At 39.8% G+C, this 27,357-nt stretch overlaps 2 protein-coding genes across 2 annotated transcripts; both read right to left on the bottom strand.

Moving 5' to 3' along the window:
• Positions 1 to 4,105: 4,105 nt before the first annotated feature.
• Positions 4,106 to 7,266, bottom strand: LOC143571531 (F-box protein At5g51370-like). The gene is made up of 2 exons (XM_077056929.1): positions 6,052 to 7,266; positions 4,106 to 4,896 (listed from the first exon to the last, which is right to left on the bottom strand). The coding sequence occupies exons 1-2, from the start codon at positions 7,197 to 7,199 to the stop codon at positions 4,629 to 4,631; spliced, it is 1,416 nt and encodes a 471-aa protein (XP_076913044.1). The 5' UTR covers positions 7,200 to 7,266; the 3' UTR covers positions 4,106 to 4,628.
• Positions 7,267 to 22,863: 15,597 nt separating this feature from the next.
• Positions 22,864 to 26,345, bottom strand: LOC143571536 (leucine-rich repeat receptor-like protein kinase TDR). Its single transcript, XM_077056932.1, has 2 exons — positions 23,702 to 26,345; positions 22,864 to 23,408 (listed from the first exon to the last, which is right to left on the bottom strand). The coding sequence occupies exons 1-2, from the start codon at positions 26,316 to 26,318 to the stop codon at positions 23,008 to 23,010; spliced, it is 3,018 nt and encodes a 1,005-aa protein (XP_076913047.1). The 5' UTR covers positions 26,319 to 26,345; the 3' UTR covers positions 22,864 to 23,007.
• Between the last annotated feature and the right edge of the window lie 1,012 nt (positions 26,346 to 27,357).

Genomic DNA, 27,357 nt, shown 5'->3' with positions numbered 1-27,357 from the left:
GTGTAACATTATGGAGCTTTATTTTAATCATTCCTACACTTCATTGGAAACTTTAATTTCTTATTTAAACCCTTTTCAAATTTTCGGATATCCTATTGTATCACACAATTATGAGTCTAAAAAATGTGTCCAAACACCAAGCAGCTGAAATTGAGATGCTTTTTGCTTGCTTGACCGATTCGGTTTAATTCTCTACATTACATAGTACCAACTAGATAGTTGGCTGATGTATCTCTAGCCAAATTGATTGATAACTCATAAAAATTATTCTGGTCATAACATCATTAATCTATTCTAAATATAGCTAAAGTTCTATAATTCGATTATGCCAAAATTAGCTTATAAAATTAGTAAGAGGAGCTGGGGCACTTGTATGAGTAGGCTTTATGAGTTTCTTAGCACATAGCAAACGTACCCCCTACCTATATGGGTAGATTGCCAAATTACAATTTATGGAATGTTTAACGTGAATATATTACTCTTGGAGACCTTTGAAGAATTAAAAACACCTATTAATTATCAATTTATTACACATAAAGTTTTAGGGTCCTTGTGGGTATGTGTTTCCAGTTGTTTTGTGGTTCATGGGTAATTGAGGGTAGAAATGAATTGTGATGTAGAATTGGCCGGTGCATGGGTAGTACCCCTTCCTCTCTAATGCTTATCGAGTTATCGCTTTATCTAGAGCGAGACTTAATCTTTTTCTACATTTGGTTTTATAACTGTTATCGAAAATAAGACCCACAATTTATTTGCGACACAATGGAATCCAAATCCCACATAAAGCTACAAATAAATTGAAAGGAAATTCAATAGTCTAGAAATAGTTTGAAAAGAAGTCTGAAATTCGTGATACAAAATATATTTTTTTTTATTAAATAAACAACGAATATACGCCTTATTCATTTATCCAAGTTCGATGATCTATTTAGAGCATTCGCATTTAATTCATCAAGCTACGCGATTATAGTTTTTATAATATAGAGAATAGTTTAGGGTGTTGTGAGTGAAAAAAAGATAACTGCACTGATTTTTTTGTATATTTGAAAAGTTACTGTTTATGTCATATAACTTTTTAATATATTTTAAAAATGGTTGTGAGTGAATGAAAGAAAACTGGTAATGATAAAGGTAAAAAAATATTATTTAATTAAAGATGAATGTGACAATATAATGATTTTTAGTGTAATTTTAAACTTGAATGAATGTGAATGCTCTAAAAGATTCATTTGTCCCAATATACACGAGCGCATTATATATATACTAAACAAGTGCCCGCGCGATGCAGCGGGAAATACAGGCCTTAATAATCACGTAAAAGATTTTTGGGTGCTCATCGTTCTATTTGAAACCGTGGATTAAGAATTCTTATTTTAAACTCAATTTAATAGCAAAGTATAAATGAAACCGAAATCTAACCATTGTTAATGGTTTGTTTTTGTTGGGTTTTAATTTTCAACGGTTTGTTTCAGTTTTCGATAACAAAAAACGGCTTGGCACACGGCTTAGTTAAAACCATCAAAACCGGACCACAAACACCTATACGTAAGATGTTATTTTTTTAACTGAAAATAAACTATGACAATATCATACTCAAATTAAAGAGAATTAAATACTTGTTTTTATGGTGCAATTTTTTTTAAAAAATATTAACGTATGACAAAGTTATGAACGTTTAAAAATCGTGGGGGAATTTGGGTTAAAAATGAAATTATAAATAATATACAGTTAAAAGATGAGGGATCAAAGTTGTAACTATTCTTTAAATTTCCAAATGTTGATTAAAGTTGAGGGGGAAAGGTTATAAATAATTTGAAAAAATATGAAAGAAACGTTAAATTTAATGTTAGAATGACTACCATACCTCTATTTTACTATGTGTTTGAAGAATTGTAAATTACTTAAAATTAAGTGTCTTAATTTACCCATGGGTGGTGCATTATATATAGTATAGATATATCTATACTATATATAATATAGGAGTTAGGGACCTCTTATATTTTAAGAGGTCCAATCTATATTGCAACATGTACAAGTTTCAAATGCATAAAATTTAAATAAATAAGGGCATTTTTGACTTTACACCAATCACTAACCATAAATTCTAATTGTGATTCTATATTTACAATATATACCCCATAAAACTTACACTATATACCCTTAAACTTTTGTTAAGTTTTGTAATATCTAGAAATGTTTACACATACTACCCCTCATCTTTATCAAAAAAAATGACAAACTTACATTTTTTTTGCTTTCGTCTATATTTTTAAATATATAATGTTCTTAAAAAAAACCGAACCAACCTTATGACGTGTTTATTTTTGTCGACATTTCGATATAAAAAAATTGCAAAACCGATTTGTAGATTATAATGTACAAGTCAATGAATCATTAAAGTACAACTTAGTTATGCAACTAGAAACCTATAAAATGTTTATAAACACTCTTGTTTTATTTTACATTATCAGCTATGAAATTTCAAAACCAACCCACCCAATTATATAATTCAATTACAAAACCATTAGAATAAAATAAACTCAATCTACACATAAACTTCTATTTAGTTGTGGAATCACAAAATTATCCACGTATCAATATATACCAAAAATATATTAATATCAAATGATCGACAATTTTTAAGTTAAAGAAAGGTTTATTATAGTTTCTACGAAGTTGAGGGCAATAACCTCAACTTTTATCCGACCGAGTTCCTAAACTAACTAAATGTTAGTGGTTTCCGCCTTATAAACTTCGATTGAAGATTGGATGTCCAATGATTACAACATTGTAAATTGTCGCCGCCGTCGCATCGCGCGAGCACTTTACTAGTGTGTGTGTATATATATATATATATATATATATATATATCAAAGGGTTGGTAGCACAAAAGATTTGTAAGCCAATTATTTTGACATTTTATATAATTATTTTCAAAGACTAATCAATATGTCTATTTGGTTCAATGACTTTGATGAGCTTTTCTAACTTTCTTGATCTTGTATTGTTCAAGTTTGATTCTTCAAGTGACAACTTAATTTTTTTAGTTAATTATCCCTCAACGTGTGTTGTAATAGGTTATATTGTTAGTTTTTTTTTTCATGTACGTTTTATTTCTTTTTTCTTTTTGTGTTTGGCTTAAATATAATTTTTTAATCTATAAAATTATACTTTAGGTTTGGTTCTCGTACCCTTAATGAACTAATGGATACCATTCGAATTTACGTTGACTTGCGGGTTTTATTTTAAATATGTTAACTTGATGGAATTATTTTTGGGTTTAGTTATGTAACAATTATAGCCGATACTGACCAAATTCACGTCGACCCGTTGCTGCAACGACCATGGTTTACTAATCCAATAAACGTTTTAATATTTTTTTTATTATATGTCACACGAGTCACTACTATTCTGAGTGTTTACTAATTTGTGTTTTGTGTTTAGTGTATGTACCGGTATGAACTTAACTGATAACAACCGAATTTACACTCGTCGTCGCAACGCGACGGGTTGCCACCTAGTACACATTAAATACAGTTAGTTATACGCTATACGAACACGAACAAAAACAAATGTATATGAAAATAAGTACTATGTATCTCATTTTTTTTATTATTATTTTTAACCTAAAGCCAGCAACAAATCTAACCCCCACCCCCTTTCCCCACCCACCACCACACACACCCCACCCACTAAAATCGCCCGGTTGGCGATGTTATCGCCCAAAACCCAACTCATTTATCGCTCACTACGCGTAAGCTTAGATCAAATTAATCCTTTGAGCCCAATGAACTCGGACGGAACTCGATCTAGCAATCACCCATAAAAAATGTTAGTATATCTATTTGATTATTTCCTCAACGATTTTGCTTAGACTTGTGATAATTCCTTCAAAAACCTTTTTGTTCCCCGCTCTGTATTTACCATCATAAATAAATTGAGTACAAATGAGTGAAACAAGCTTTTTTATACAACCGTTTGTAACGAACTAAGGATCTAAACCTTATTCATAATTTACTTGAACATAGAACACTGACTCGTGATGAGGCCATGAAATTGTTGGTGCTTTGATCATGTTTGCTGCCTTTCTAGTAAAAAAACAAAGTCACGTGACACAGATAAAACCTTACTTTCTGTGTTATATAGTACCCGATACTCGTTTATCATATTTAGTATCTGACAAATTAAGTGACGTCGATTCACTAAGCACTTTCAAACAGTGACACCAATAAAAAGAAGATCCTATCACTCAATCCGATTTCACAAATTTGATTGTATTATTAAACTAACTGCAGCCATAAGTGAAAACTAAACGTCAAAAGATTGAAAAAAAATCAGCTTCCATTATGGAGAAGAACAAGTAATGATTCATAAGCACAAAACATGAATAACCTTAAACTGAATATGTCACATAAATACAAGGTGTGCACTATACAGCGCTCGTACACGTGATAAATATTGTATCCCAGTTTCAAATCTAATATTCAAATGGGAAGCTCAAACCGCTTCATCTTGAAGAACTCCAAATTCCCAGTTTCAAATGTTCAAATATGAAACTTGTTTTAAGAATCATTACTATAAACAACAAGCAGAAGCTAAACTTAAATCCTAAGTTTCAGAGTTTAAATCTAAAACTTTTTAAAGAATTTAGCCCCCCGTTTTCCCATATCAGATGATGAGAGTATTGTTGACAGGCAAGAAGCGTTACCTGGGCACCATTTGAAGTCTTTAAGGTCAGAGAATAGAACAGATAACATGGGAGTGACATCATCATCCTTAATTTCTTTACATGATATCACTTTGAGGCTTTCAAGTTCCTTCCATGAAAGAATTGCAGCTTCCAAACCTTGTGTTGTTAGCCTTGAGCATCCTTCTATAGACACGGAGTTCATCCCCCTGTGATGATAAAACCAGAATAAGATGTGCCTATTGGAGTGTGCATGAAACCAAAATAACTGAACCCGACCCAAAACCAAAGGTTTGGTTTTGTGTGTTTTCGAAAACCGAATTTTTGGTTAGGTTGCAGCTTTGCGTGTACTGAAAACTGGAACGAACCAACTTTTATAACTAGATCGAACGACAAAAATTGACAGAATTTGAGTCTGCAATACTTGTTTTCTTGTGTGTTGCTTACTTGGCTGTTTCTACTTTAATTTTTTTGCATCACCCCTATCTCATGCCTCCTTCTTGTTATGACTCACCTAGTTACACTTTATATTGTCTGCTTTATATTTTACTACACTCAAAAACTTTTTGCTGGAGCTGAGGGTCTCAGTGGGAGCGGTTTCTCCATCTCCATTGACAGAGGAAAGGCTTGGCCTCGTCCCACCCTCCCCCGACCCCACAGTACGAGTGGGATCTTACTAGGTACGATTGTTTGTTTGTTACTGAATTCATGAAGTATAGTTTTTAATATGCAATTGCCTATAGGGATGCATGAAATCGAAATAACTGACATAACCAAACTGAATCCAAAACCGACGGTTGGTCCTATGTTTTTCTAAACCGAATTTCTAGCTTGTTTCGGTTTTTCATGTAATAATAACTGGAGAAAAAAATAAACTGAACCGACTTTTATTACCGAACTGAACCCATAATTGTAGAAAAAACCAACTTTTGTTACTGAATCTACGGTTTTTATTGTTTAATATAAAGAAATTTATAAAACAATAAATAAACGGTGTAGCCCAAAAACTTTAGACCCAAACATATGATAATCAATTAATCGTTAAGTAACAAAAATAACTTAGTCCCAAAGTTTCAGACCCAAATTCATTATTTTAGGCCACTTTTTTAGCCCAAAAGTTTCAAGCACAATGGCAAAACCGAAGACACCGAAACCAACCCAAACCGAACTCATTGTAAATACCAAAAACAGAAACCAAACAGTCTTCAAAAACCCCCAAAAAAATCCAATTTTTTGGTTTTCGGTGCAGCTTAATTCCAAAACTGACCCATGAACACCTCTAAATTTATATGATGTTACTTCTGAAAATTAGCAGCAATTTGGGAACAAAGAACATAACAGAATGACATATTTTGACAATATACCTGCACAGACTTGCATTGAAAAACATGGCATCATTCAATCCCCAACAATTCTTTAAAACAACTTCTTCAACAGTTTGGCACACAACAAACAACGCCCTGACAGTTTGTGTATCTCTTAACTGGCACCTCTCCAAATGCAAACTTTGAAGCACCGGGCAAACCCCTAAATGTTCGTCAAGCTCACGATTCAAATCAATCCCCTTACACGAAACAAACTTCAAACATTTCAAACTCTCAAAATAAGAAAGAGCCGATAACCACCCGTTATCCATCCTATGGTCACAAAACGTCAACTCCTCAAGCATTTGACAACACTCGCCAATCGCTTTCACCCCCTCATAACCACCCTCACATCCTTGCAACTCAAGCTTCAGTAGCCTCTTACACCCTTGTGCCAAAATGGTCAACCCTCGGTCTGACACCACCGACTTATAAAACCCGTCAACGACACCAACCAGCTTCAGTACCTGCAGATTCTGAAACGCTGCTATCGCAATCAACACGTGATCGTTACACTGATGCAAGACCAGTTCTTGCAATATATCACATTCTTCCGCAACACTTAACAACCCGATTTCACTACAGTTTACCACCACTAGTCTCGTTAAATTCGGATACACGCTAGCTAAAACCTTTAAACCAAAATCAACTTCATCTACAGGTACCAAAACATGACCGTCATGTAAACATTCATCATGACCTATGTAAAACGATCCCAATTCATGATTTAACAACGCGCCAAAACTATTCGAAACGAGAGTTGCGTGAACTAAATCGATATGTGTAAGGTTCGGGAACCGAAAGAACAACCGACCGGATATTAAAAAATCCCAATCCAAAACCCTAACCGAGGTTACCAACCGACCTTGCAGACTCAACCACCGTTTTGACACCGCACAATTGGACTTCCGGTGCGATTGTTCCGGAAGCTTGGAGAGGATTTGAAGCAAAATTTCATCGGAAATGAGTGAGGTGAAATCACAAGGTGTAACAATTTGGGGGAAATCAAAACCTGTGATTTTGCTGAAGGAGGAACGACGGCGACGGACAGCGTGATTGGGAGGTAAGTCGTTCTTTGAGCAGAGATTTGGTGGCTTTAATTGTGACGGGTGGTTAGGGTTTTGATTCTCCACAGAACAAGATGACATTGGGACGCTGGTGGTGGTGGTTAATATTATTTAGCTACAATTAGCTGTAAATTTCTTTACGGATTCATATTTGTTGCAAAATGTGTGTAATTTGTACGAATAATATTGTCTTCTTGTTTAATCGGCGTTCGAGTGAAGAAAGTGATAGTGGATTATGACTTTTTCAGCTTTTTTTCTATTATTATTTTGAAGGCAACGGCCTGAAAAATTGGGCCCAATGTTTGAAAATTTTCCATTTGTTTCTTTTTCTAATACTAGATTTCGTGTTACACGTGAACTGGAAATATATAAAACTTCATATATCTATACTATATATAAAGCATGAGTGAAGAGTCTCCAAAATTTTAAGAGGTATCATTTTTGTTGCATATTATTCAAGTAACAATGTATAGAAAATTAAGAATGTAGGGGTAATATAGTTTTTGCCTATTCAAGAATAATTTACAGTAATGGTACTTCAACTTTAATTAATTTTAGTTAATTTATTAAATAGTTACACATTTTTCCCTCTTTATAAACCAACTACCCCCACGACTTTTAACGGCCATAACTTTTACACACGTTAATATTTTTTCTAAAAAAGTTCACCAAAAAAAAGAGCATTGTATTCTCTTTAATTTGAGTATGATTTGTTATATTAAATTAAAAAAAAACAACATGTTACGTGATTACAATGGGTTGGGCAAGTTCGGCTAATGGTGTCAAAACAGGTTAAGGTTGGAACAAGTTAAATACAAAAAAAGGTTAATTTAGTTCTTTTCGGGATGAGTTTAGATAGAAAGGGGCCATGTCAAAACGGGTTTCGGGTTAAAACAATTTTGAGTCGTAACAAGTCCGTCAAAACGAATTGGGTTAAAAAGTAGTTTATTTGAAATTATTCTACATTTCATCTTTGTTTCTTGATTGTCGCCACCATGTTAAATGGATAGTTGGATACCATCGTCGAGTTACACACATATTGTTGCGAGTTTACAAATGTACTAATACCGGTTGCGTTTGCGCGTCCACCGCTGCATCGCGCGGACACCAGGCTAGTATATATATTTATATGTGTGTGTGTGCGCGCACGCGCGTACGTGTGCGTGTTATATACATTTTATAATTGTAAACTTCAGATAGTCTAGCATTATTATTGTAAGGTATCAAATTGTTGTTTTAATTAAAAGAATCAAACATACAAAAACAAATAGAGAAAAATAACAATTTACAACATAATTCGAAGTTATGCCATATATTTCTAACTTATACCATGAAACATAAAAGACATATTAATTAAAACTTCATCATCTACTGAAGTCATATGTTGTGAACTATAAATCGTAAACATGTCGATGTTGTAACATAAGTTATGTTTTAAAAATTATTTTTATTGATATTATAAAACATTAAGTACACAAGATAAATAATACTAAAAATATGAATATAACATGAGATAAAATTATAATTTTTATTAAACCGTGAGCTTAATAAAGCAACAATATAATCCAAACCTCGTTACTTAAACCGCCATTTCAGTTCAAACATCCAGTCCAAATGACCATAAATAATTTCCCAAAATAAAAAAAAAACAAAAATAACAAAGTCTTAAAACTTTTTAACAAAAAATAACAATGAAAACAATTACTTGTATTTATTACTCAATAAATGATGATTATAACCATTTATTTTGAAACATTCTTCAACTAAGGAGTTCATGTTCAAATTAACATGGAAATTATATAAATGGAAAATTGATGAGTTGAAAGCCTATGTGGGAATGCTAGCTAAGGGGGTGTTTGGGATTCCTTATTTTACCTTCTTATACCTTGTCTAAGGGATAAGGTATAAGTTACAATATTGTAACTTATACCTTATACACTCACAAAACTCAACTTTCTCAAACACCTTATAACTAATAGCTCATAAGTTATAAGCTATAAGGAGCAAAAATAAGAAGTCCCAAACAGCCTCTAAATGTCATTGAAAACCTTGTATTGCTTTAATAGTATAGTAAGATTTTTGTAATGCTAATTTTGATTATTGACGGCTCACTAACTTATCTTTCCATCTCTATCTTTCGAGTATTAGAGATCCCTTAAGAGAAAACTCACAATATGTGAAAAAACCCATTAGGCTACTAGCACAACCTGAAATCTTTTATCTATCTATACTATATATAAATCATGAGTTAGGAACCTCTTAAATTTTAAGAGGTACCAAACTCATTGCTTTATGTACAATACACATTGCATCAAAAATATAGTTATTAGGGGAAATTAAGTCTTTGCTCACAAGTATTAAGTAAACAAATCTTTCACAGTACACTTAGACCGGTCGCTATGGGGCTCCAAAGGCTGAGCTGGCGGGCGCCGATGGGCGCGGAACACCGCAGTGGGGCGCGGTCCAACCAAGGGCGCCGAGGGAAAGGTGGTTCAAACAGCCGGCGCGGATGGGAAATCATGTGGGCCCTCTTTCTCTCTCTCTCTCTCTCAAACACACATACATACCTGGTGGTGGTTTTGAATAAGGTGGTGGTGGAGGTTTTGGTGGGTTTTGGAGGTTTTTGGTGGGTGTGGGTTTTGGAGGTTTTGGGTGAGATCGGTGGTAGTGGTGAGACCAGTGATGGTGGTAACACAAGGGTCTCCGACCAATTTCCGGCCGGCGATGGCTGTGGGTTTTGAGGTTTTGGTGAGATCGGTGGTGGTGGTGAGGTGGAGGATGAGGAAGAAGAGGTGGGTTTCCAGTCAGGCCATTTGAGATGGGTTTGTGTTTGTTGATTTTTTGGTTTTGTAAAAAATAATAAATAAAGGGGCTTCGAAGCCCCCACACTATCTTAGGGTGGGGCTTTGAAGCCCTCGGTGTCCACATGACGCTGACGTGGCATTGGGGAGGTGCTTCGAAGCCCCTCACCATAGCGACCAGTCTTACAACTTTGGTCCCCCCAACTTCACTTGCTTTTTGTTAAATTTAGAAATAGTTATACACATACCCCTAGATTCAAAACCAACTACCTCACGACTTTTTAACGGCCATAACTTTTTCACACTTTATTATTTTTTCAAAAAAAATGCATCATAAAAACGAGCATTTTATTCTCTTTAATTTGAGTATGATATTGTTATAGTTTTTTCTTTTACAAAATTAACATGTTACGTGATTAACATTTATAACTGACAACATGTTGAGTCGGCGAGCCCGGGTTATTTATAAAACTAGATATGGTTCGGAACGAGTCAATACAAAAAATGGTGAATAAGGTTCGGGTCAGTACAAGTTCGAGTAAAATGTTGTCAAGTCGGAACGGTTTTGGGGCCAAAACAAGTTGGTTTAAAAAATGATTTATTTAAAATTATTGTATAGTTCAGATTTGCTTTTTGATTTTCGTCATTCGTTACCCATATGTTGTTGTTTACATGTATCGCGGCTGGTAAACGTGTGTCCGGCACCGCGTAACGCGCATAGTCCAATCTTGATAAGCATGCAATCCCAGCGTCCTGCACCAGTGATCAGCATGAATTACACACATGGTGTTGGTTAATCATGTTTTAATTTCGGTAACGTGCTTTATGGTCCGGTTACGCGTGTTCAATCTTCGGTTACACGCAACCGGCCTTGCAAGAGATGCGCGTCAAATTTCGGTCTACGTGCGGACTATCATCAGATGACTTGTGTACCGACAATAACTATGCATTCAATGTTAAGGTGAGCGCGCACCCCGCCGCATTGCGCGGGCATTTAGCTAGTTTTGTAGTAAGTGAGACTTGAATTTAAAACCTTCTCTTTTTAGATTAAAATCTTTTGATGTCTTATCAATCATCTCCCCTTTTTAACATTCTTAAATGTTATTTTATTATGGAAATGTGTATGTTAATATTAATAAAATATATATATAGTGTGTTGAAATTGTTAGGTGCTAGTCGGGTAGTGGAATATGGAATATCGAATAATCAGAATTAGTAGGGATTAATCCGATTTGAATTTATATATAGTTTTTCAAACATACATAGCAAATTTTATATATAAATTTTGCGATTTGACTGATTTTGACAAAATAACAATTAATCGATGAATAGGCGGTGAGGTACTGACTATCGATTATTCGTCGTCTATTCGGGATTTTTACAACAATGTAATTACATTATACAAGTATATTAGCTAATTTACTTATTCTTTTAACGGCATTAAGTAATTTATTACTAGTGAATGTGATAATCATCAATCAACTACTAATTATGGTTATAATAGATTTAAGATTCAATCACTCAATCAATATTTATGTCTTTATTCAGAAAAGGGAACATATTTATTTTTGGTTTATTGAATGAAAATTTTGTAAGATGTTACTAACTTCAAAATGGACAAACTTTACTACTGAAGAGGTAGGTCCCAGCAGAGCCCAGTTGGACCCGCAAGACTCACCTTGAAGAGGGACGTCTGCGCAGAAACCAACTGGATCCGCAGGACCCACCATGCTCAGAGACGTGACGTCCTTACGCGCAGTACGCAAGCTGTTCCCGCAGGAAATGCCTCCCAATGGTGAAGTACTCTGCCTGTTCCCGCAGCTGCAGATACAAGCAATCAGGGAAGGCCACCCGCGCAGCAAGGCTACACGCACAAGGCACTTAGATCTCATTCAGTGTCACCTGAAGGAATGAGCAAAGCCGGGAACAATCCCGCACAAAGGCGGGAGGGGGAATACTCCCGCCCAAAAGCCAGTCCGTACGATACGGGAAGATCTTCTGTACTGTACCTGACGAGGTATGGGCAAAAGATCTGACTAAAGATACGACAGCTTATTGACAACAGTATGGCGAGCAGCATGCTCCTGTACTATATGTCACTATTAGCCGCTGCCTACTCACCAACTCCTGTCATACCACGTGCATAGCCGGCAGTTCGTGGAAAAGGAATAGTACACAGCAGGCCTGGTCACTATCAGCCGCTGCCTACCCACCAACTACCAGCAGGGCACGTGCGTAGGCCACAGTTGGTAGAACAGGAATACTATTCAGCCGGCCACACCTCCTTGGAAACCTACCTTCGGCTATAAATACCCCAAAGGGTATGACCATCTCATCTTATCATATTATCATATTATACCTGATATCTGCTCTAGCAATCTCTTAATATACATTTATATTTAAAGAGCAATCTAGTCTGATTCTCACGCCGGAGGGTGATCACAAGGAGGAACCCCCCCTTCTCAGTGACGAGCTCACGGTGTCTATTTTGCAGGTTATCAGAAGAACCATCTTTGCTGGGTCAAACCCCTCGTGGGAAACATCTATCTAACCCCCAGGTTACCCGTAATCTGCCCGGGGTCCGGTTAGTGTTTCTTCATTGGCGCCATCCGTGGGAAAAAACTAGAACTTCATTTCTTTTCAGTTTTCTCAAACTTCTGGAAAGATGGTTAAAGAAACTCCGGTAACCACAACCCCAGCTACTGGGGGAATACCGGCTACACAGTCTTTACAAACACTACCCCGGTTACCCAAGCCGGGGCAAGTGAAGTAAATTTTACGAACACTACCCCAGTTACCCAAGCTGGGGAATGTGCAGTAAATAATCGCTCACTGGGATTCACCGATACCCAGTTAGAGAAACGAACAAGACTCCCCCGCCAAACACTCGATGAAGTTAAGGCATGGGCGGAGGCACGTCAGAAGGAATTCCAAGCTGAATTGGACGAACGCTTGCGTTCCGTCCAACAGGCTGACGAATTCGAAGAATACTTGGACGATGACTCGGAAGAATCCGACACCGACGCGAACCCTCGCCATAGGGCAAAAGGGAAGCGTAAGGAAACGGACTCCCAACCGAGAAGGCGTTTTGGAGAAGCCTTCAAACCAAAAAACACAGGTGGAAGCCCACATGACTTCTCCAAAACATTTAGACCAACTGTGGCAAATGCGGGGAACGTCCAAATTTGCAAGGGACATTGCGGAAGCAATTGCCCCAAAAAGTGCCAAACAAATGTCCAACATAGGCACATATGATGGTATATTTGACCCAGATGATCATTTGAACAGATTCATAGCGGGGGCAACCGTCAGCAATTGGACGGAACCTACGTGGTGTTACATGTTCCAAATGACGCTTGTTGGGCCAGCTAGAGCGTGGTTCGATCGTCTACCGGTCAACCACATCTACGACTGGGCAGACTTCCAACAGAAGTTTAGCCAACACTTCAGCCAACAACAAAAGTATACCGAGGAGCAATGGACAATCCTCAAATGCATTCGAGAGGAAGATGAATCTTTGCCAGACTTCATCACTCGCTTCAACTCAAAGAAGCTAAGTCTGGGTAACATTAGCGAAGATCTTGTTCGCGCTGCTTTTATTCAGGGCGCGAACGACCCAGAGCTCATCCGCACCTTAACGGGTAAAGATGGCATGCCATCCACATGGGATGCCATCATGACAGCAGCTAAACGCTTTGCGGAAACTGAGAGGCAACTGGGTAGAGATCTCCCACAGAGCACAAACCTCTACACCCAGAAAACAAGGGAAGACAACGTCCTTACCGCCCGATTAAACAAAAAGCGGAAGCTAGGCATTTGGCAGTCAAGGGTAAACTTTGACACCTCATCCGGCTTGCAACATCGGTTAGGCGGAAGGGATAACGTACGGTCGAACCAGAACTCCAGATGGACGCCACTCACCAAAAGCGTCACCGAGATATTCGCCACTGAGGAGCTCCCATGGCCAAAGGCTCCAATAATCCGACATCGTCCCAATGCTGATCGGAGCAAATACTGTGACTTTCACAGGACAAAAGGCCACAACACTGACGAATGCACAGACGTAAAGGACATGGTCAAAGCATTTGTCAGAGATGGGACGCTCGCGCACCTAGTGGCGCAATGAACGCTGAGCAGGCTGATGCATGTAGAACCCCAGCTGGGGAAAACACGAATAAAATTGCAGCTTCAATGTAGAGGCTACATGCTGCGTAAAGAACGAGATCCCGAACCAGGTGCATATCGGCTCGATGGCACTCCCATCCCAACAACATGGAAGGGAGCTCAATTACACAGTTTGCATGTAGATCAATTCCAAATTTGTAAAGAAAAGGCCTAGAGCCACTTCTAATGGAAATGATTCTCCTTACAACATCGACGCTGATGATTTTACATTTATACTTTATGAACTTTCAACACGGATTTGCCGGTTTTCACCGCATAATTACGTGGAAAGTCGTTGCATGGGGAAGGCGGCAAAACCCGCATAAACCCAAAAAACGGCAAACCTTCACGCAGGTCAGTTGAAGGGTAAAGTTCAGTCATCCCACTAAATGAAAGTGCCGGTCTATCCGCATGAATCATGATAGAGGAAACTGAACACTAACCTATTAACAACCGCGCGTCGAACGGTTAATTTATTCAGCACGGATATGCCGGTTTTCACCGCATAATTACGTGGAAAGTCGTTGCATGGGGAAGGCGGCAAAACCCGCATAAACCCAAAAAACGGCAAACCTTCACGCAGGTCAGTTGAAGGGTAAAGTTCAGTCATCCCACTAAATGAAAGTGCCGGTCTATCCGCATGAATCATGATAGAGGAAACTGCACTAACCTATTAACAACCGCGCGTCGAACGGTTAACTTATTCAAAACAGAGAATTTCTAACAAAAGGATGAGGAAAACCTACACGCAGGTCAGATATAGGTAAAGTTTAGTCATCCTACTATGTGCAAGTGACGGTCCTACCCGCACAATCACGAAAGAGGAAGCAAAACTTCAACCTATTATCTACCACGTTCAAAGGTTAACTTATCCTAAACACTTAGAAATTTCAAAAAGGATGAGGAAAACCTACACGCAGGTCAGATGTAGGTAAAGTTTAGCCATCCTACTAAGTGCAAGTGACGGTCCTACCCGCACAATCACGAAAGAGGAAGCAAAACTTCAACCTATTATCTACCACGTTCAAAGGTTAACTTATTCTAAACACTTGGAAAATTGCTAATTTAAACTAAAGTATGCAAGTCATATAACGTTTATTAAGCAAGGAATCCAGTGAAAATAGCGGTCTTACCCGCACAAAGATTTATATTTCACAATGATTCATTACAAGAATGGCCGGGTAACTACCCGCCTACAAGAATATAAATCTACACAAGCTAAATCTATCCTAGCAGTGGGAAGGGATCTTCAGGATCAAGCTTCAGGGCCACTTCCACTTGGACCAGCACCATCAGTAGAGCGTGGCAGTTCAAGGAAAGCTTTAAGGATAGCTAGCCCATCATCAGCAGCAGCAACTTCGTTTACCTTCTCCACCACCGGATGCGGGAAGGCGGCATACTGATTCACTGCTTGGTCGTATACAGCTTCAGTATCTACATTATACAAAGGGAAGTTGGAAGGCGGGATGCCTTTCTCAACGAACCCTAGACCAAGCAGGAAGCAGGCTTTTTCCCCATCCTCGTGAGAAGCGTTGAGGGCTGCGCTCATAGCATCGTCATAAGACGTCTCCGTGAAGACTCGATGCACAACCTACAGGAAAAAAATACAAGTGTCAAAACCTTTTCTATTTACAAAGAAAAGCGTGAAGACATGAAGCTAAACATACCTGAGACAACGCTTCTCGAAGAAGCCATTCCTTGGCAACCAGAGCCTCCTGGAGGGCAGCTTGAGCTTCGTTACGGGCGCGTTCGGCTTCACTCTTGTTGAGGTTGGCAAGCAACACTTCTTTAGCCGCAGCCTCTTCGACGCCCTTTAGCTTCCGCTCAGTGTGGTCAAGCACCCCCCTCTGGTCCAAGATCTCTTGGAGCTTTTTGGCGTCTTCCATCGCCAAGGCATCATGAGCCTGCTGCAGAGCCTCTAATTTGGCTTTAAGCTCTTCATTCTCCACGCGTAGAGGCTCAGCAACAGCTTCAGCCTTGGTGGCCCTTTCAGTTGCATTCCTCGCAGTTTCCTTAGCCAGCCGAAGCTGTTCATTAACAGCTTGGGCAGCCTTGGAACGGGCCTCGAGACGGGCCTGAACCTCAACTTCAAGGGCCTTGAACGCCTTCTCCTTCTCCGCAGCCGCGGCGGAGAGCCTTCTATTCTCCTCCCGGACAGCCCGCGCCTGAGCTACTTCTTGAATGCGAGCTGCTTTTAACTTGTCGTTTTCACGACAAAGCAGCTCGACGCGCGGCTGCATCCGGGCCAGGAGAACCCGAAGCTCATTGTTTAGCCTACCCTCCTGGTAGCTAGCCATGGCTTCCCCAACGCACCACTGGGAGCAGCGTGACGAGCCCACTCCACGCACTCCACAGGTGTGCGAAGGGTTGTTCCTCGGCGGATGTTCCATCGTGGAACATACACTTCATTGGAATCCGACACTGCAAAAAACAAAAAGCAGTTAGGAAAAGATGATATAAATATATATATATATATAATAGGCCAAAAGAACCCTACGCACCTGTAGGGTCAATAACAGGCCGATAGCCGCCAAACCCATCACCTGAACCCAAGGGAAATCCATCCAAGAGGTCAGGCAGATGGGAAGGAGGCAGAGGTTGGCGATAAGCCCCATGCATACCTGAAGGATCGGCCGTCGTTGCCGATGACGGAGGAGGCATGGTAACAGCCGCCGCGGTCGCCGCTGCGGAATCCGCAGCAAAAGTAACCGCCGGCTCAGTGAAAGATGTAAAAATGGCACTGACAGCCGGCGGTGATGTCATCACAGCTGGAACAGTCGGCTCAACGGAGTGAGCAACTGAACCAGCGGAAGCAGGCGCAGGCGCAGCCGCCTGGGTCGTCGCCTCAGGTAGGCTGACCAAACCTGCCATCATGGGCGGAGGGGTACTCCTCTGCGCTCCACCCTGGAATGCGTCAACATCCACGCCTGCACAAAGAAGATAAAGTGTTAATGATGGAAAACTATGAAGTTAAAAATAAATAAAGTTTGCACTTACGGGTTTTCTTGAGCCTGAAAGTGCGGACAGGCGGAGACGAACCCGATGGAGCCGGCCTTTTTGCGCCGCTCACCGTCGTCATCCGGGGCTCTCCGGAGGTGACAGTCGCAGCCTCCGGAGCGGTGGTCTTATCACCACCGGGGTTCCCCGCCACCTCCTCGCTCTCGGCCTCTGAGTCAGACCGAGGCACCGGATCGGCAGTGGAGACCACCTTCTCCTTCCCCTTCCCGCCGGCAGCCTTCTTCTTCCGCACCAACGGAGGACCATCTGCGGATTCCTCATCAGAACATACGATTAGAGGAATTCCAGCAGAGGTTTCAACATTGAGGGGTCGAGGGTTGAATAGCGCCTTACCTGGCCGCCTGGTGCTCAGGATCTCGTGGCCTAGCGGGTAGACCTCCACGAACCGATCCGCCGTTTGTTCTAGGATGGGCAACTCGTTCTCGTCTAGAGCGCGAGTACCCATCCGAGCGGGACCGTCAGCCTCCCGCGGATACAGGAGCGACTGCAAGTCGTTCCCCTCTGAAATAAACAGGAAAGAAGTTAGAAGATATTCTAAATCAACAAAAAGAAACAGAGCATACCGTAAGGAACAGAGTTCGAACAGTATTCAAGGACGATTGGGATCTTTTGCGCATCCGCATCCTTCCACACCCGGCTCATCCCGAGCATCACCATCCCGGACTCCGCAAACCGGTAAACCGGAGATTGGATTTGGGATATCTTCGAGAACCATTCCGCCTCCTGGTAATTGGAGGCGTGAAGGCTGGGAAGTGCTTGCCCATTCTTGAATTTCATGGCAAGGGGGATGGCTCGAGCGGAGATGAAGAAGAACTCCCGCTTCCAAGAGCGAAGACTGCGCTCGGTTGCGCAAATCTTCAAACCCTTAATCCGGGTTATCAGCGTATACCACCCCTGGATGCACCTCCAAGAGTAGAAGGTCATCAGGCGGTCGACATAGGGCTCAATGCCCAGAATCCGGCACGCCCACTCGAAGTGGCGAATCTTCGCGATCGCCATCGGGTGCACCTCGGTCAGGTGCACACCGTGCCTCTCCAGGACACGGTACACAAACTTTGTCAATGGGAACATAAGATTCCCATAGACAAAGAATGCAGCATAAACCCCGATCTTGCCTCTGGGGGCATCATACACCGTCTGATGGGGTTCAGGAAACTCAGGCTCGAGAGACTCGAGCATGAACTTCCTGACGATGTACTGATACAGATCGACAGGCAGAGCACACTGGCACTCGCCAGCAGTACTTTTGTCATCGGCAAACACCCCAGCCTCCTGGGCTGTAGATTCGAGATCACGAGAAGACATCTTGTAGATGAAAGAAGAAAACGATTTCAAGAGAATGCTCGACTGAAAGGTGAGTATTCGCCGGAAATCGTTTTGAAGATGAAGAGAAGAGTGAAAGTGTGGATTACAAAGAACCCTCTCCCCCTTTATATACTAATCGCAATTAATGCGATGAATTTAATGCGGAGGAGAGAGAAATCGAAGGTGCAATGAAACTATGACACGTGGCAAAAAGCAAGCTGGCAACAGCTGTTGAAAGGACGCGTACCATTAATTTCGCGGCCACGCGCCCAAAAAATCGCACCCACGCGCCTGAAAAAGCGTCTGGAATGACCATGTACTGTCACGTCACCATAACTTCCTGCACGTCCTGACACAGTCAGAAGAAACCGTCGCACGACGTTTCAGAGGTTTGGACTGTTCTTATCCTTTCACCAACCCTTCGAATTTCAAAAATTCAAAAAGATTCAAAAGTAAGCGGGAAAATACCCCTTACCTTGGCAACCAAGTAACCATAAGACGGGTGCGGGTACAGTGTTAAGGCAAAACCCTTCACATACTTAGCACCTGCAGGGAATTGAAGCCAAGAATACCTCGGCAACCAAGTAACTATAAGACGGGTGCGGGTACAGTGTTAAGGCAAAACCCTTCACATACCTAGCACCCGCAGGGAATGGACGCCAGGAATACCTTGGAAGTAAAGTAACCATAAGACGAGCGCGGGTACAGTGTTAAGGCAAAACCCTTCACATACCTAGCGCTCCGCAGGGAATTGAAACCAAGAAGGATCTTCTGGGCAATGCTTGCGGAAACGGAAATAACATCCCCGCATAGCGGGAACGTCGAGAACTACATTGTTTGAAACTCCAGGATGGAATTGGTGGTTTTAACATAATTGATCACTATGTTCAAAACTACCAAAACCTCATGGAGAATCCACACAAGTGGGACTCAACGCTCCTGACTTGCGAGGAGGTTACAGACCTACCCGCATCATACCCAAAGATCAAGCAGGAAAGTCGGGAATTTCTGCAAGTGACAAGGACTTCCGCGGGAAGAATCCCCATGGAAAACCTTAAAACTAAACCCTTTTCAAAACCCTTTGCTTAAGTCCAAAAGTTCACCTCACTTTATTAAACATTCATGAGAAGAACATTGGACTGTGGGGACTTGAAGAGGTAGGTCCCAGCAGAGCCCAGTTGGACCCGCAAGACTCACCTTGAAGAGGGACGTCTGCGCAGAAACCAACTGGATCCGCAGGACCCACCATGCTCAGAGACGTGACGTCCTTACGCGCAGTACGCAAGCTGTTCCCGCAGGAAATGCCTCCCAATGGTGAAGTACTCTGCCTGTTCCCGCAGCTGCGGATACAAGCCATCAGGGAAGGCCACCCGCGCAGCAAGGCTACACGCACAAGGCACTTAGCTCTCATTCAGTGTCACCTGAAGGAATGAGCAAAGCCGGGAACAATCCCGCACAAAGGCGGGAGGGGGAATACTCCCGCCCAAAAGCCAGTCCGTACGATACGGGAAGATCTTCTGTACTGTACCTGACGAGGTATGGGCAAAAGATCTGACTAAAGATACGATAGCTTATTGACAACAGTATGGCGAGCAGCATGCTCCTGTACTGTATGTCACTATTAGCCGCTGCCTACTCACCAACTCCTGTCATACCACGTGCATAGCCGGCAGTTCGTGGAAAAGGAATAGTACACAGCAGGCCTGGTCACTATCAGCCGCTGCCTACCCACCAACTACCAGCAGGGCACGTGCGTAGGCCACAGTTGGTAGAACAGGAATACTATTCAGCCGGCCATACCTCCTTGGAAACCTACCTTCGGCTATAAATACCCCAAAGGGTATGACCATCTCATCTTATCATATTATCATATTATACCTGATATCTGCTCTAGCAATCTCTTAATATACATTTATATTTAAAGAGCAATCTAGTCTGATTCTCACGCCGGAGGGTGGTCACAAGGAGGAACCCCCCCCCCCCTTCTCAGTGACGAGCTCACGGTGTCTGTTTTGCAGGTTATCAGAAGAACCATCTTTGCTGGGTCTAACCCCTCGTGGGAAACATCTATCTAACCCCCAGGTTACTCGTAATCTGCCCGGGGTCCGGTTAGTGTTTCTTCAACTACTTTACCAAGTTTATTTTTGGAACATAGCCAAAATTTTATGACAGACGGGAAAACTTGTTATTAACTTCAAAATGGACAAACATTACTACTTTACCAAATTCTATTGAATCTAAAAACGTTGTAGTTTAATACCTTACACAACCTACTAATCAGTTTCTTAACAACAAATTTATACCTAAAATAACATATAACCTTAACAAAAAAAATTGCAACAAATGCTACTTTAATAAAAAAAAATATATATTGTGTTCGGCAGCACCCCGATCTAAATTATTCCTGAAAATATATGTTTAAACTTATTAACGATTATTAAATGAGAACAAATAAAATAATACTCCAAAATAACCGCCAGAAAAGCGCCCTTGACGTACATATGTCGGGCAAGGTATGATATGCCGCTTCCGTAATTTTAGCATATTATAGTAATTGTGGGCGTATGAACTTTACGCCTTTCGTATGATACACTAGTGGTGTACGATACAAGATTTACATGCCATAATAAGAAAAAAAAAATCAAGTTATAAACAAGTTCAAGCTGCAATTGGTTTTCTAGTCTAAAGCATAATGGTGATGGTTAAGGCTTTGGATCTTAGGGTCTCAGGTTTGAAATCTAATTCAATAGGGTTTTCCTCCTTACTGGTGTTCTTGAGTGAATCAGACATGTAATGAGGGGTGGGTGGTGTGGGGGGGGGGGGGGGGGGAGGATTCAAATTTTCAGTCGAAAACGCGTAAATTTACACTACACATACAAATTTTCGGGCGAACAACGGGTAAATTTACATTACTTCAGAAAAAGAAAAATCCCTCCTCCCCCTAGCCTTCACTAAGCTTTGCCATTGGTATATACGATTTACATCTGTCTCAGCAAAATTCACTTGAATAATAGGGTAGTTCTAAACGCTCTTAAAATTAATAAAAATATAAGAATAGACAAGTTCAAGCAAATTCACCAAAGCGAAGTATTTTAAACACCTCTATTAGATTTTCACTATCATTCAATAAAAGGTGACATAACTCAATATGATCTCTTGCATGTGTTGATCCCAACAATTCAATATAATCTTGTTCACCGTTTTAAATTACCTCTAATATATGATAACATACCATATTGTGATTTGTCAGTATCAACAAGTAAATTTATGGACCCTAATTTATATCATTCAAGTTTTCAACCACAATATGTAGAGTTATCACGCACACAAATACATCAAATTCACACAATATAATTAACTCAATCACACCACCTAAAATGCATACATACACTTTCCAACATTCTTGATTTCTTCTTCCCCCTTGGTAACTTTCTGAAGTCAGCGTATTCACATCAAATATACAACTCTTAATCAATTTCAACAAATTCCAATCATAATCAATTTCTAATACATCTATATTGGTTTTTATATATGACTCATATATCAATACTCTAACACCTATCATCAGCAGTGTCTCATAAATTTTTTCAAGGGATAGAAAATTGTTTAGGGTCGACTGGCTTGTGTGAACCGGATTTTAACTGTGAAAGAGAGTAGTGCATGTTGTCATCGCGAAGAATGGCCCGTCGGGTGGCAAAGCATACAATTTGCAAAGAATATTAGTATTCTAAATGATTCCTACAACAATGTTTGCCATAACTCGATGTTATGAAATTATTTCCTAATACTCACCATGGTTTTCTTCCACGAACACATTTTAATCTACACAACTACACTATCTTGTTTCTATTATCTATTGATTTTTCACCCCTATTTCGGTATGAAAGGTTTCACCAATAACCTCCGATATTCAAACCATAGGTGCGCCAAATAGTCGCATCAAGTGTTAGTTTAAATCAATATCGTTAATGATCAAACTAATATCTAATCCCAAATATTCTGGTGAACATCAAATTTAAGCTCAATGTTCTTAATTGTTTTTATATATAAGATATTGAGATTGAGATACTAAAGTAACACACTCTTAATTGCTCTTATCTAATCATGCTTAACTAAAAATTTAATCACAATCAAAGTACTCAAAACACGTTGTTGGTAATAATATAAGATTCACGTGAAATTATATAACACTAAACATAACTCTTTCGCAAGAAACAAAAAACTAAAACTGATATTAGTTTTTTTCACAAATTTGAAGTCTCAACCTCAGTAAAATATAAATGAAAATTTCCAAATTTAAAATGATAGATTTTTAATTAATTTTAATCTTTTGGAAACGTTTTATTTAAATTCGCTTCTAATTTAGTATTTACCTTTTTCATGTATACAATAAACAACAATATAAAAAGGCAAAACCATCGTAAAACAAAGCCCAATTTACCATAAATACTAGTGATTCATTCTTTTCTAAATAATAGAATCACACCATTTCTTCACTTGCTAGTTCAAAAAATAAAAATAAAAATAAAAAACAAGGAACACTTCTATCGTCTATACCAATTCCCACCACTTAAAACCAAAAGAAAACGATCTATTAACATTCAAACATTAGCCTTTTGTGCCGGAGGTTTTCCACCACCGTTGATAACTATTCTGCCACTATCATCCGGCGACTTCCTCTTAGGTTTAGCCTCTTGCAACATTGACACTACATCTCTCATTGAAGGCCGGCCAGCCGGGTTTCTACTTGTACATAACATTGCCACCTTCAGCACGAGCAACATTTCTTCCCTAACCAAACTACACGAACCACCCGCATTTACATCCAACACCTCCTTTGTACCCTCTTTGGTCTTGACCTTTGACCGTACCCAATCATTTAGGCTATTTCCCTCCCCGAATTCTGAATCCACCGATCTTTTTCCACTAATAAGCTCCATTAACAAAACCCCGTAACTGTATATATCACTTTTCTCATCGACTTGCAAAGTGTATGCATATTCTGCATAATTTAAATGTTTCATAACTTTAGTGTATAATCATAGTTTACATAAAAGCTCATACCATAAGAAACCAACTTAATTTTGACATGGTAAAGTGTCATGAGAAAACGAAAAAATTACTAGACTAATTTTTATATATTAAAGTCCCTAGACGTGCCAAGTTTTGATCAATTTATGGGTTAGCAAGTCATTAAAAAATCACTATACACGTATTTTTTACGAGTTTCAAATATATCACATATGAACATTGGTTGAATAAAATAACAAGATAATAATAATGTAAAAACCATACCGGGCGCAATGTAACCATAGGAACCAGCAATCACAGACATAGATTCATCACAATGAATAAGCTTAGCCACCCCGAAGTCGGCCACTCTCGCTTCCATCTCAGCATCCAGCAAAATATTACTCGGTTTCAAATCACGATGAACAACAACCGGATCACAATCATGGTGAAGGTAACAAATCCCCTGAGCCACCCCTAACGCGATCTTGTATCTTGTGAACCAATCCCCAACCAAATTGTCACATTTACCCTTCCCATGCAACAAATCATCTAAACTGCCATTAGGCATGTACTCATAGAGCAGCATTGTACACTCTTTGTTGCTGCAGCATCCCAACAGTCTAACAATATTCCTGTGCCTTACATTACCCAACACCTCCACCTCAGCCAACACGCCTTTCCTCCGTCGGATTGTCTCTTTATTCTTTCCACGTAGTTTCTTAACCGCTATGATCTCGCCACCTGGCATTTCAGTTTTGTACACGGTCCCAGTAGATCCCGTCCCTACTATTTTCCCTGTCATTGACAAACTCTCAACCACATCTTCAGCCGTGAAGTTTAACCGTTGGAAGGCGGTTAGCTTCCACGGCGTGGTCTCCGTTTCTTCTGTCACCAACTTTTGCTGGTAGGTTGCACGGAAGAAACGGATTCCAGCAAAAAGAATAAACAGAGCGACACCAAACGCTGCAGCCATAATCCACATGATTGCTCCATTGGACTTCTTTGGATAACTTTGTTTCACCTCGGCTTCCATTTCGACCTCGCAGGGTTTATTAATAACCTTGCCGCATAGTCCTTCGTTGCCAGTGAACGACGACGGATGGAGGCTCGAAAACGCGGTTCCAGAGGAAGGAAGAGGTCCCGTGAGGTGATTGTACGAAACGTTGAACGCTTCTAGCGAACCACAGTTACTGAAACTAAAAGGAATCGTTCCGGTGAGTAGATTATGCGATAAATCAACTTCCGCTAACTCCGGAAGAGATGAAATCTCCGACGGAATAACGCTTGAAATTAAATTATTTCGTAAATTCAACGAAATTAGCTTCACACAATGATCAATATCGGAAGGGATTCCCCCGCTCAAATTGTTTCCTTCGATTTCGATTTTATAAAAGTTTTGACAGCTTCCGAATTTAGGTATTTCACCTCTTAGTTTACTAAAACTTGCTGAAAAAATCTGTAGACTCGGTGAATTCCAGATGTTTTCCGGTATCGCGTCGTGAAAGGCGTTTCCCGATACGTTTAAGTACTCCAGATTAGGAGCATTAGCCAAATCGGATGGAAACGGTCCAGTGAAACTGTTCTTACTCAACTCCATAAACGATATATTCGGTAAGCTTCCGAATCCAACCGGAATTGAGCCGTTTAGATTATTGTCTTGAATCCGAAACCGCAACAACGAAGTGCAATTCGCGAGTGATGGTGGAAGGCTGCCGGAAAACTCGTTAGAAAACATAATTACTTTCTGTAAAGTGTTGCCGAGGCAAAGATTAGGCGGAATTGGACCGGAGAGATGGTTCGAAGACACGTCGAGTCTCTGTAACTTGGAATTCGAACCGAGTTTTTGCGGCAACATTCCGGTTAGAGAATTGTTCCAGAGAAACAGATATTGAAGCATTGGAAGCTCACCGACACCTTCAGGTATGCTTCCGGTTAGATTATTATTCATTAGACTCAATATCGTAATATTCTTCAGATTTGAAATTTGTTCCGGAATCCCACCGGAGAAGTTATTATCCGACAAATCAAAAATGCTTACTGATTTCAATTTCCCGATATCCTCCGGAATCTCACCGTGAAAATTGTTTCTAAAAACATACAACGTTTCAAGCTTCGTCAAATTAGTAACACTAATCGGAAACTCACCGGAGAGATTAGCGTTGGAAACATCAAGGTACGTCAAGCTATTCAACGACGTAAACTCCACCGGAAACCCGCCGGAAAACGAGTTGTATCCGATTTCCAAATGCTCTAACGACGTTAACCGCCCTAACTCCGCCGGAATTTCACCGCCAAGAACGTTACCGGCGAGTTGCAGAAACTTCAGCCGCTGAAACCCGCCGTAACTCGTCGGAACCTCACCTTCAAAATAGCTTCCACCGAGATTCAAATGCTCGAGATACTTTAACCGTACAATCTCCGTCGGCAATGGGCCGACAAAGCTGTTACTATACGCGTCAAAGTACTTAAGGTACTTCAATTTCGAAATCCCCGGTGGAAACCGTGAACTGAAGAGATTATGATTAATATCAAACACCTGAAGCAACGGAATATCGAATAACGCGGTTGGAAGCGGACCGGTGAACTGGTTCCCACTGATATTTAAATAACGTAAACCGGTTAAGTATTTAATACTCTCCGGAATCGTACCAGAGAGGTTTCTGTCAGAGATATCCAATGAAAGCACCCGGTTTGTGTCTACGTCACACACGACACCTGGCCACAAGCACCAAACGGTTTCGAATTTTGGTTTAGCGGCTCCCCATTCATGGAATGTATTGAGCGGGTCTTTTAACGATGATTTAAGAGATAATAAGGAAAGAAGGTCGGTTGGAAGCGCGGTTGAGAAGGAAGAATAGAAGAGAAAGAACACAAACATAAACATAAACAGGTGGTCCATGAAGAAGAAGAATGAGAATAAGGAAGGATTGAAAATAGAGAGAGTGAGAATTAAGAGGGGTTTATAAGGTTGGTGCTTTTTAGGAGAGGAGTGGTGGTGCAGAGGATGATTCATGAGTGGTGTGAAGAAAAAAAGAAACAACAGGCCACGCTCTCCAACCGGTATGTCTTCTTTCTTTTCTTAATGCTTGCTTATTATTATCACTCTCTTCTATTCATTCACACCTTCCTTTTTTCCCTCTTACTTTTTCTTTTCAAATTTTCCTTTCTTTTTTTACTCACATGATGTTTTATTCACACCAAATGTGGCATCTTGTAGTTATCAGCTATTAAAGTTAATTGTAAATATCGAAATAGTTAAAATAATTATATTACATTATTTAATGCTTTTAATTTGTGTATAAAGCTAAAAATAACAATTACAATAAAAAAATAAAATTTAAAAGATGTATCGTTTTTAACGATGTTGTGATTGATGTTTTCTGAAAAATGTATTGAATGTTATTATAATTTTTATATTGATTTAAGAGACTGTTTGTTTACATGTGAATGGTTCGTTTACATCTGAATGGAATCTTTCAAATGTAAACATCTAATTTATTCAGATTTCAGACTGTTTAGTTTCAAACAGAAAAACATTTGAATGGTTAAAATTAGGTCTGAATCACTCTGACTTATTGTTGTTGCTGAATAAGACAGATGCTCATTCAGATCTGAATAAACCAAACAGCTCCTAAGTAAATAGCACTCACAAGTTGCATACTTTGTGTTACTGATTTACATAAATCATCTCTAGGTCTAGACATAATATGAGAAAAATTACAAAGTCGGTGTTAATAGTTAAATCGTTATAAAATTTAAATGTCAAATATTGAAATTTTAAATGATTTTGTTTTCCATGTGCTGAAAAGGGTTAAATGGACCAAAACATATGAGCTATATTAGTCGGTATTCGTAAATATAATTATACTTTAAATTAAAAGTTTTTATGTTGTGATAAAACATGTGTTTAGTTAAGTAACTTAACTAAACACATGTTT

This window comes from Bidens hawaiensis, unplaced genomic scaffold (genome assembly GCF_021521415.1).
Source record: "Bidens hawaiensis isolate Kalapana, Puna unplaced genomic scaffold, B.hawaiensis_p1.1 tig00025391_1, whole genome shotgun sequence".
NCBI classification, from domain to species: Eukaryota; Viridiplantae; Streptophyta; class Magnoliopsida; order Asterales; family Asteraceae; genus Bidens; species Bidens hawaiensis.
Note: the sequence above shows the minus strand (reverse complement) of the source record. Positions and strands in the feature narration are given on the sequence as shown.